This window comes from Antrostomus carolinensis, unplaced genomic scaffold (genome assembly GCF_000700745.2).
Source record: "Antrostomus carolinensis isolate BGI_N321 unplaced genomic scaffold, ASM70074v2 scaffold4808, whole genome shotgun sequence".
NCBI classification, from domain to species: Eukaryota; Metazoa; Chordata; class Aves; order Caprimulgiformes; family Caprimulgidae; genus Antrostomus; species Antrostomus carolinensis.
In genome coordinates this window covers 17780-29386 of record NW_010330745.1, presented here as the reverse complement: position 1 = coordinate 29386, position 11607 = coordinate 17780, and the positions used below count along the sequence as shown (strand labels likewise).

Here is an 11607-nt window from a genome sequence, read left to right as displayed (position 1 = left end):
CCCCCCCCCCCCCCAAGCCCCTCAGATTCAAAATAGCTTCAGGCAGACAAAGAATTTTTTCTGCAGTATTTTTCTGCAATGTTGCTTATCAGATGATCTGAAAAATACTGCCTTCAAAACTCTGGCTTCTGCTTTGCTAGTTCAGTTTTCTTAATTGGTGTTTGATCCTCTCACCTGCTGTTTTTCTCTTGTGGTAAAAAGTTTAAACTAGCATTTTGTAAAGCAGTGGTGACTTTGCAGCTTGTATTTTTAATGCACTGCAACTACTGGGTGCTATAAAGAGCTTTGTGAAGCGGTGATTATTGATAAAGTGATGTGGAAGATATACCACCAAAATATGTAATAGTATAGTAGGAACTTGCTGATTTTCCTGCATGTACTGTCTGACTGTCCCGTGCAGTTTTCTATGCTGCTGTGGCAATTCTTAAGCTTCCTGTTAATAATGGAATGGGTAAAATACTGACTCCTAAAAGGGATTCATACTTTTCTGACTGCTTTTTTAGCAGCAGGGAGAGCAGTTTCTACCCTCTGTTTCACCTTCCAGGAGGAACAATTTTCACCATTTGATTTCATCTTTACATGGCCATTGTGGTGCAAAAGGAACGCTGTAGGAAATTAAAAATATATGTCCCATTTTTTGACTGTTCCTGATCTCTCTCCAACACTGTACCTGTGAATTCCGAACTGTTTGTCTTAATACTCCTAAAACACTGCTGTGTTGTTTCCTGTCCTCTTGCACAGCAGAAACTGAGAACAATTTCAAGGGAATTGAGAGCAAGTTTTCCTTAAGGACACCTGCAGAGCCTGATGAAGATGTCTGCTACCTGGTTCCTGGGCAGGTGGACAGCCTGGCACGGTGCAGCTTCAACCATACCAGTAAAACCTTTGTGGTGATCCATGGGTGGACGGTAAGAAGAAAGGGGAGGTATCTCCCTCTTAACTGCACTCCTGATGAACCATGCTAGTTATGTTAGCTGAGGTGTCTATACACTACAGATAATATTAAGTTATTTCCTTTTTTTCATTAAATAAACCTCCAACAGGTGACAGGAATGTATGAAAGTTGGGTCCCGAAGCTGGTGGATGCTCTGTACAAGAGGGAACCTGATTCAAATGTCATTGTGGTGGATTGGCTAACTCGAGCTCAGCAGCACTACCCAGTATCTGCTGCATACACTAAGCTGGTGGGAAAGGATGTTGCTACATTTATTGACTGGATGGAGGTAAGACATGTAGTCGCATGTTTCGCATGGTACATAATGTCCTAGGAGGCAAAACAGCAATGATGCAGCTATGTTAATCGTCTCCTATTGGGTAGATAGAGTTAAACTGCTGCAGACAGTACTTTTGCTGGACTGGTAAAATCCCAGCTTTAATTTAATGGTTATCTCTGGCACAAGGAGGCTTTTTATAGTACATTCCAGAAATTTTACTTTGTGGTCTGTGGAGCCCTGTGAGTCCACAGTATTTCTGAAGGCTCTGTGAGAGGTAGCTATGAAAGACAGGTTGCTATATGTTATACAGCAGCCAGCCCTTGGGAAACAGAAGTCTGCCTTGCCTTTGGGAAATACTGAGGAGATCTTGAAACTGGTGGGGAGGTGGTGGCTGAAAACTTTTGATATAATACACAGGCCTGTGTTCTGCCCTTCATTATTCTCTACTTAGAATTTTGCTTTAAACTGGTTAACTCAAGTGACCTAGTGTGGCACAAAAATTATATTAATTGCATTTTGTGTTTCTTCAATTATTCATGGCTCAAAGAGAAATCCCAGTGTTTACAAAACATTTTTCTTTGTGTTCTTGTGTTTTCCCATTTGACTTCAAACTTTAAACAAGTGTTCTCTTATGCAGGAGCAGTTCAATTATCCTCTCAACAATGTCCATTTGCTGGGGTACAGTCTAGGTGCTCATGCAGCTGGGATTGCTGGGAGCCTGACCAAGAAGAAGGTGAACAGAATTACTGGTAAGAAAACCTGTGGTCATAGAATGGAGAGTTCTGTCTCTTCCATGCTGAAATATGTTCCTCTGGAAAATCACCAGAATAATTGTTGCTTGGTGTCAGTATTTAGGTTATGTGTTCATTCTGATATTTCTGTAGTAGAACTGGATAAGGTTCAGAAAAGAACAACAAAGTTAGTGGGTGAGAAGCCTTGATCTTGCTCTGCACAAGGAATAAGTGAGTAGTCAGGAATTCATTGGCCATGAAAAGTTGAGGGGGATGTGATTGAGTATGGCTGAATCCATGCCTCAGAGAGGTCACAGTATCTCTTGCAGCATGAGAACTTCATCACAGCCCCCCATTCTGTGATCCCAGTGTCTGATGTCTGTCCTCTGTCCTCCCTCTACTCCTTCCTCATGGCAACGGTGCTGCTTCTTATTTAGGCGGATGGTTGTCTTTTGTTCAGGTCAATGGCCTTTCCTCCAGATTCTTTCTTTTTCAAACCAGTTCTTCTCTCATAAATATTGATTCCAAGAGGAGTTTTCTGTTGCTGATTAGCTCAGCCTGGTCTGGAGGTGGGACTGCCTTGGAGCCAGGGGAGCTTTGTGAAGCTTCTCACAAGGGCCGTCCATGTATCCCCTTCCCCCACTACTACTAAATGTGCTCCCCAAACCCAACACAGTTACTAAAGAAAAAAATAATCCATATGGGCTTAAGTAATAGTCTAGACTGAAAATAATACTGGGAGCATTTTGGAAAGGAGAGGGAAGTATACATATATTTGCCCTGTTTCTATACAGGCTTAGATGTCTGCTTAGGGTGATTTTTGGAGGCTGAGAAGTGTCCTAGACAAAGCAGAGTGCATAGCTGCTTGGGATCTGGTTTACAGCCTACCACTTGGAGAACTGAGCCCCTAGCACTATTCTTGGTGACAAAGGAAATGCCAACATCAGCAAATGAGGCTAAGAAAATCACTCATCTGCTGAGAGAGATCGGGAGCAGCATTCAAACAGGAACATACCTCCTTTCCCTTTGCCCTTTCACCTGAGGCTGGCTGTGATCCCAAATCCACAGGCATAGTGGGGGGGTGGGCTATGCAGCAGTTGCATCAGGAAAGGCTGACTTCTGAGTGGTGGCAGATTAAAGTAAGGAGGCCAAAGCACATGTTCCCTCTACCCTTCCTTTCTCTCAGCTGCAGCTTTGTTGCTTTCAATTGAGGCTGACAAATCACTCAAATACAGGTAGCCCTCTGTTATGCCCTGATTGGTTGCCCTTGGTGCCCAGAAAGAACCTTTCTCGGGGAACGCAGAATCACCTTTAAACACAGGGAGTGATGGGATGTGGTCCCTCAAGTCCTCACAGCAGAGGGAAGGCAGCTCCGATCAGGTGAGGCTAACCAGAAGTGAGCAACCCAGGTGCCTGTCCCCAGCTGAGGGCTGCAGAAAAGATGTCCCTCTAGCTCTGCCTTCAGCAATCTCTCGAGTAGCTGTCTGGATTCAAGAGATAGTACTTGTTCACTAGTGGAGTAGTTCTGGGAGTTTTTGATGTCAGTGTTGCTGCAGCTTGACAGTTTACTGTAATGATCCTCTTCCCCTTAGGCATGTAGACAGTGAAGCTGTTGTTTTTCCCACGTGTTCCCCTAGCAGGGAGTTAGCAGCAAGGCATTTTCTACACTTCAGATAGAAATTTTACAATTCCTCTGTTTCTTAACAAAAGAGAAAAACATGGAGAAAATATTTACTAGTTTGTTTCTTCCAACTACTGGAAATGCTACAGCTGTGAAGAAGTTATCTGGGCTTCTTTACGTATGTTTACATACACCTTATCTCTTCAAACAGTGACAGCATTTCAAGGTAGTGTATACAGATTCTCCTGTATACATGAATGCTACTTAAATTATCCCACTGTAATGTCTGTGGTGACATCAACACTATATGCAATACACCAGCCCAATGTGGTAGCTGAGTTTGGCGTTTGTTATCTCTGTCACTGTTTTGAGCAGACAATGATCTGTTTTTCATTGTGGTTTGCATCATAAAGGCCTGGATCCAGCTGGTCCTACCTTTGAGTATGCTGATGCCCTCACCCGCCTCTCCCCGGATGATGCTGACTTTGTGGATGTCCTACACACCTACACTCGAGGCTCTCCAGACCGCAGCATTGGGATCCAGAAGCCTGTTGGACACATTGATATTTATCCTAATGGTGGAGGTTTCCAGCCAGGTTGCAATTTGGGAGAAGCACTCCGTCTGATTGCTGAAAAAGGCTTTGCAGGTGAGTCTGCTCTGAAACAAACAGTGTAACATCCAAAGAGATTTTCAGTAGCCTGCAGGTTTCCTACAAGCAAAGATCTATTTTGAGAGGTGCAGGAACTTGTTCTCTTAAGTGCTTTTAAGAGCAACCCTATAAAGCCCAGTTCTGGCACAGTGGATTGTGCATGTTGACAGCATTGCTTAGGGATTTATATAATTATATGCACATGTGTATACATATTACACATTTTATTTCTTTCAAGATGTGGATCAGCTGGTGAAATGCTCTCATGAACGATCCATCCACCTCTTTATTGACTCCCTCCTCTATGAAGAAAAGCCCAGCATGGCCTACCGCTGCAACACAAAAGAGGCCTTTGAGAAGGGTCTTTGCCTGAGCTGCCGGAAGAATCGCTGCAACAACTTGGGTTACAAGGTCAACAGAGTGAGAACAAAGAGAAACACCAAAATGTACTTAAAGACTCGAGCTCAGATGCCCTATAAAGGTAGGTCCTGCTTGCTTACTGGTGAGCAAGATCGGTACTTTTGCACAGCTGTGCGTGCTGCAGATGACAATATTGCTGCTTTGGTGCCTGTGGTGAGCAGGGGTGAAGCTTGCCTGCGGTTTGCTGTTAAGCACAAGCTAAAGTGCAGCCTCAGAAAATCAGTGTCATTTTACTCAAGATGTGGTGGTGGCCAGTAGAATACAAAAAGACAGGTATTTTGTAGCAGGTTTCTAAATAACAAAATTAAGTAGACTTACTCTGTGGCCCAGTCACATGGAACAACTAAGTCTTCCAAATTTTTTCAGTATTTTTCATCCAAATGAATTTTTCCTACTGCTGGGAAAATAATCATCATTCTGATAAGCAGCTTCAAAGTTGCGCAACCATCAGACTCATGCCTTGTGTAGTGCTTTGCCAGAGGAGCACCAGCTCTCATGAAAATAACATAGCACTTCTTGATTCCCAGTGGCACAGTGATAGGTCTGAGAAGGACATTGCCAGAAAGAACTGGAAAGCTTTCAGCTAGGAAAATCGCTTCTGCTTTGGATTTTACTACTTGTATTTTTCTTTCCTCCCTAGCTTTCACTGTGCCACATGGTATGCTCATTGTGTGATGGACCAGCAATCCGAGGGCACATTCTTGCAGTGTTAGAACAGCTGCAAGACTAGTGTTTTGTTGGCATTTGGTGCTTAATCTGCAGTGTCAATGGGTTGAATTTTTTTCACCAAGGCTCCTGTATGAGGGTGGCACAGCTCACTTATTTCAAGTCAAGGATGGCAAGTCTTACGCATTTAGGACAGGTTTCAGGTGATACTGCAGACTCTGGGGTTATTATAGTGGCAGTGAATTTAAATGCAGAGTTTAGTTGCAAGAACTGCAGAAGTTGTTTGTTTTTTTTTTAATTGTGATTGCATCCTAATCTTTACTTCCTTACAAAAATAGTTCTCTGAATACCTGCAGGGAACTAAACTCCTCAATTTAGTGATGTTAGCATATTCTAGCCTAGGATTTGTGTGGGGGTTTTGAGTGATTTTTTTTGTCACCAGCAGTCTGTTTGGAGGTTGAATTTTTTCCAATGGCCTTTTCTTTTGTGTTCTTTCAGTATTTCATTACCAGGTCAAGATCCATTTCTTTGGAAAGACTAATACAACCAAGACAAACCAGCCATTCCTGATCTCTCTCTATGGCACTCTAGATGAGAGTGAGAACATTGCTTTCACGCTGTGAGTAGCTACAGAAACAACCTCAATGTACTGTTGAGTCTACCAAAATCTGTTAAAGCCCCAGTTGAAAAACTTGTTCTAGCTACAGCTACAGAAATCTTACAGGGTCCCATAATCTGCTGTTCCCCTTGATCAAGGGGGTGCATCCACTCTGAAGCTAATGATCTAAGCTCTATAGGAGCTCTTCTTGATAAGAGCTCTGAAATATGGAGATGTGGAGTCTGACCTGTGGCTCAGCCTAATAAGAATTTTTCTGGTGTGGCGGATTTCTTACTTTCTTTTATTTTCAGTATCTTTATGCCATGTTCCAGTGGTGTTAAAGCTCCTTAAAAGCAGACTGCAACCTGGAGTTAATTGACTGATGGGTCTAAAGGCCTCATTGCAGAAGCTGGGGGAGACATGTCATTTGCTTCCACACCTCTGCAAATTAGCAAAAATCTGTACTTATATGCCTGTATCTGGGCTGGTAGGGAATGGGGCTGGAAAGCACCAAAGTCTGTTTTCTACTCCGAGGAACCCAGACTGTTCCTGGCTGATGCTTGCCTGGCTTTTCTGAGAGACACCAGCACTAGAGAAGACATCACTTGCCTGGCAGTCTGTCCCAGGGTTTTTCCAGCCTTGCTGCAGAAAGCTTTTCCTTGTGCATCTACAAAAGCTTAGTGTTGGGTTTTTTATTCCGTCCATCAGAACTATGGAGAAGGCTGCTTCCTTCTTCTTTTAAAGTAAATAAAAATCCTAGTGCTGTTTTCCCTTAATTTTTCTCTGTCCATCAGTTCCCACTTATTTTGTTTCTTTTTCCTTGTTCCTCTCCCCACAGGCCTGAAGTTTCCTCAAACAAGACCTTCTCCTTCCTGATTTACACAGAAGTGGACATTGGTGACTTGCTTATGCTGAAGCTGCAGTGGGAGAAAGACACCTTCTTCAGTTGGTCAGACTGGTGGACTCCTTTTACATTTGACATCCAGAAAGTCAGAGTGAAGTCAGGAGAAACTCAGAAAAAGTAACTTGTTTTGATTGTTCTAAGCTATATTAGTTTTAATTGTCAGTGTTTCCTGATTCCTGGTATCTTGCAGAGTGGGACAAAACATGGAAAGCAGTTACAAAGGGGTGCAGCACTGATAATCAGGGCTCTAGCAACAATCTGGCATTTGTGTCAGCCAGGTTCAGTTGTTTGCTTCTACTGGGATCTGCAATCTGTAGTTATACTGCCAGATAATTCATTTGCCTACCACTGTCTCTTTTGCCTCAGGTTAGTAGTAATATGCAGGAGAGTATCTCCATGAACCAGCATCTCTGATTGTATTTGTAGTTTTCCTCTTTTCTCTTGCTGGACACTTGTACAGATTGTCTTGCAAAGACCATTCTTAGAGGGAGGCTTTCAGAAACCATTCCAAAAGTGTATTTGCACAAGAAATCATTGATTTGTTAAGTTGGGTTTTCTTAAGAGTTGGGAATAACTGAATGGTGGGTGAAAACTGAAGTATAGGACTGTTGCAGGATGTTATTAATGCATGAATGTTAAAACAGCAAAGTCTGAACAGAAATGCTTTGACCTGAACCTTTTGAAATGCTCCTATTCACTAGACATGAGATCTGTTAGCAGAAAATGGACCCAGAACAGAGTATGCATGTCATATGTACAGTATTGTGAATAATAATGTATTCCTCCTTTGATTAACAAGGCAGTCACTTCATCAAAGAACACTTATCAGAGCTGAACAAATACAGGGGTGGGGAAAGTACTGATAAACAGAAAAACAACTGTTCAGGTTTGCTGGGACTGGCAACCTACTTTGTTTGCAAATGTTTGAGAGGGAGTAAGGCTTTCTTCCAAGACTATTCACCTGACAAAGTCACACAAGGACTGGTGTAAATAAAGATTTGAGAGAATTTGAGATAGAGATTCTGCTGTCTTAGCCATAAAAAGATTTTATGAAAATAACTAGTGAAAGTTATGGCTAGAGTTTGAGGTCCATGTGAAATGCATTTACCAGTTTTTCTTGCAGAGTGTTTCTTTTGTCACAGAATTCTCTTAAATTATTTTCTTCCAGGCTTGTGAAGTATAATGCCCCACATGACAAAGTGTAAAGACTGCTTCCAAGCACTGGTCTTGTTCCTATAGTTAATAAGGGACATTTGTCTCAGTCATGTGATTGTCTAATAATTACTCCACAGGGTGGTGTTCTGTTCTCGAGATGGTACCTCGCGTCTCAGTAAGGGAGAAGAGGCAGCAATATTTGTGAAATGCTTGGAGCAGCCTGTCAACAGGAAGAGAGGAGGGTATGAGTGATTGCTATTGTTTTTGGTTTGGGGGAAACTTGATTGATAGCAGGAGGATCTAATAAAACTTCTTGATTTAGTTGGCTTGTGCACTAGTCTTCTCAACACTTCAGAAGCATTGCAACTCAGACTAACCTGAGGTTTGCTTATGGCAGTTTAAAAGCCTGTAATTTGGTTCTCTTCTAAACATCTCCTTGTGTGGTTGTTAGCATGTCTGAAAAGCAAGTACAAGTCACTGCCTCTCACAGTCACACCGTGACCAAGTATAAATGTTAGAGGATTTACAGACAAGGCACTGACACAAAGAGGAAAGCATGCCTCTATCTAAAGATGCCCTACATTTACCCTTAACTGAAGAATGTCCAAATGTCTATACTGAGTCAGTCCAGAGCCTTCCCCCTTTGCTGGCCAGCAGCAGATTTGAAGGCTGGTATGGAAACTTAGCAGGCACACTGCTTTCTGCTGCCAGGGACCAGGTGAGTGACTTCCTGAGATCTGTGTCTCTGATTTGGATCAGAGATTGAGTCTGTGTTTAATAAACCTTGGTGCACTTCAGTTTTTTGATCAATATTTTTTCTGACCCAGAGTAAATTTTCAGATGTGGGGCCAGATTTATTTGGACTTTATCCACTAAAGTTTGAGCTGGAGGAGTGGTTATATTTATTTTAGTGTGGTTGCTGTGTGTGAAAGGTCTCATGGGGACACTGCTAGACTGACATCTAGTTCTACCTAAAAAGGCACGTGTGCTGACCCTTCACTCCAGGGCAATGACCTAGGGAGGCCTTGAGAGCTCTGTGTGTGTATTTGGCATGTGTAAAATCAAGCAGCAGCCAGGAAAAGCTTAAGTACATAATTTATTTTCCTAAGTAGTACTTTTTTAGTCTTAAGTCTCAAAAAGAAGGCAAAATTCACCTTATCTGTTGGTTTTTTTGTTTGTTTTACCCTACAGTGCCAAGAAAGCCTCTAAAGAAAATTCTGCTCATGAATCTGCTTAAGTGACAAGAATGAAGATTTTCCACACTGGGGAGGAGGAGGACTGGATCTGTGGACTGGATGTTCAGAACCAAATATATAGAAATATTTATCCGCTGCTGGCTTTGTGCCTGCTATTCCTAGCTATTTTAGGAGACTTCCTGTAAGGAAGTCTCAGCATACAAAGTTACTAACCATAAAAATACATTATCCAAATAGTTAAAAATGAAATGAAACCCACAAAACAACTTGCCCAAAGGCTTGAGTGCTGGGAAGGAATAAGTGATTTTGCTTAATCATGGTGCCTTGTGACAAGGTTTCTTGACATCAGATCCTCTATAGCAATTTTCTGGTATTTATTGAAAAGAAGCAAAACCCTGTACGTGGCTTTTCTTTCTTTTTGGGAGTCTTCAAAACTGGACACATTTTTTTCTGGCTTGCTAACTGAATTTTTTGGACAGTTCAGTGGCTAGAGTTTGTTGTCTTGAGGTGTGTTTGGCAAATGGGTAGATTTCTCATGTGAAAAAACACCTTTGCTGTGCATGTTACTAAAAGGTGTAACAGACTGACTTAATATGGGGATGAATTTTTTAGTTTGTTATGTGTTTTACTGGGGGTAGATGCCAGAGCTGCTTAGCAATAGGTATGGTCTGTTAAGCTATATGCTTCTATTCAGCTTACCCTGGAATAAATAGCAGTTGTAGGGGAAGACAGCAATACCAGTGTCCTATGCAGACATTCAACTTTTAATCTCTGCTTTCATTCCTTGAAAATGAAACCATCTAGCCTCCAACACTGTGTGGATAAGGAACTGCAAAGGAATTGAGCTAACAGACTGCAGGAAACATTTTTGTTCTTTTTTTCCTTGCCATTTGCTTACATCCCATATGCCAAAACTGTGACAGTTTCTCTGCTCTTTGGCACCAAGTGTCAGTCATGCAGCTGAGTGGCTGCTGTATGTAGTCAGTGCAAGTGAATCCACTTGGTGGGTAACAAGCATGCTTGTGCTTCCCTGGTCTGGAATTGTGACTGCTAGTGATGCACCTCAGTTTGTTGCTTGGCTGTGATACAATGCTAGATCCTAGGAGCTACTTGGTTTTCTGACATGAGGTGGAATTCAGCAGGGAGCAGGAGCTGTGACAGTTACAAGGAGCCTGATTGTGTGATGCACAAGAATGAATGCTCTGAAAAACACTTGAATGAGACATGCTGCAAGTTGCCAAAAATAGATACATTGAAAGCATTTTGCTTCCCCTTTTTTTAGGTAACATGTAATTTTTCTAGTGCTCTGAAAGGTTCAATAGCCCTTTTGTAGCTTTATAGAAGATAAAGAAGATACTGGGGAGGCAGAAGAGCTTGAAGGTAGACACTTGGAGAAGTGTAATGTGAGCTATTGAACTGGTTTTTGTAGTCTCTTCCTTAATTAGCAAGACAGTGTGGAGGTCGTTATTTCTCCCATATCATCCTATCTTGAAAGCAAAACCAACATGTATGCATTTATGTGCACAGTTTGTTTTTTTTCTAGCCATGGCTGCTAGTATATTTGGGGATAAAACTCTTAAAACAGTGCAATATGTTGGAATATTAATAACTCTGAAATTGCTCACATTTGATTTCCTAACACTTAAACTACAGCAGAGATGTGATGAGTCACTGAGGGTGGGGTTGAGTATTGAGCCACTGCATTGGAGACCTCTAAAAATAAATATAATGATTTATTCCCTATAGACTTCACATTTTGTTGCAATTTTCTCTTAAGAGTTAAGTTCTTTGGAAATAAAGTGTCTAAACAGGTGTGCTAACACAGTATCAAATGCAAACGCATGCAGAACTTGGACACAAAATAGTGAAGGTTCTTGTACATGAGGACACATGATTTCGCTTTGGATGTTATTTATTAGCTGTAAATAAGATATTTATGTGTGTAAAGGTAGTTTGTATATATTGCTAAAGTTGCTGACAGTCTCTGCATTAATACAGTTGTGTAGTATTAATCCTGTACATAGCTTTCAGAGATGTTTATCAACAAACCACCTACACTGCATTATTTCCTATGTGGTTAATACATTTTTTTAAAAAAAGAAAGCTCCTCTGTTTTGTACAGAATGGAAACTTATGGTTTTAATAAAATTCCCAAACTGATGCCAAAGTCAGTTTCCTTTGATGAAACAATTTGTTGTATGTCTTCTATGTGAAGGCCTTTTACTTGGAATCTAGGGTAAAAAAAATGGGGCAAGACTTTTATTTTTTTTTAACTTTTTTTTTTTTTTAAAAAAAGTGTTGTTTCCCCCCCCCCCCCCATTTCATTTTGGGAAATGCAAAAATTGCATTATCAACACACCTAGGAGTCTCTGTGCCAGCAAGTAACCTCCTTACAAGAGAAGCAGCTTGTCACCTTAGTTTATGGTTTTCAAGTTTCATGCCCTTTTAAGAA

The 11607-nt window shown here is 41.5% G+C and overlaps 1 protein-coding gene across 1 annotated transcript; it reads left to right on the top strand.

Moving 5' to 3' along the window:
* The first annotated feature begins 718 nt into the window (after positions 1-718).
* LPL (lipoprotein lipase) lies at positions 719-11322 on the top strand. Its single transcript, XM_010172996.2, has 9 exons — positions 719-908; positions 1044-1223; positions 1852-1963; positions 3980-4213; positions 4455-4697; positions 5801-5921; positions 6739-6921; positions 8097-8201; positions 9151-11322. Exons 2-9 carry the CDS (start codon positions 1053-1055, stop codon positions 9194-9196), a joined length of 1215 nt encoding a protein of 404 aa, XP_010171298.2. The 5' UTR covers positions 719-908; positions 1044-1052; the 3' UTR covers positions 9197-11322.
* The last annotated feature ends 285 nt before the right edge of the window (positions 11323-11607 follow it).

What these genes read in the sequence shown, in the direction of transcription:
- LPL (XM_010172996.2), top strand. Translation starts at nt 1,053, where the DNA reads ATGTATGAAAGTTGGGTCCCGAAGCTGGTGGATGCTCTGTACAAGAGG. An exon ending in GAAGGTGAACAGAATTACTG is followed by an intron (nt 1,964 to 3,979) that starts GTAAGAAAACCT and finishes TGCATCATAAAG; the next exon opens with GCCTGGATCCAGCTGGTCCT. An exon ending in GTCAACAGGAAGAGAGGAGG is followed by an intron (nt 8,202 to 9,150) that starts GTATGAGTGATT and finishes TTTACCCTACAG; the next exon opens with TGCCAAGAAAGCCTCTAAAG.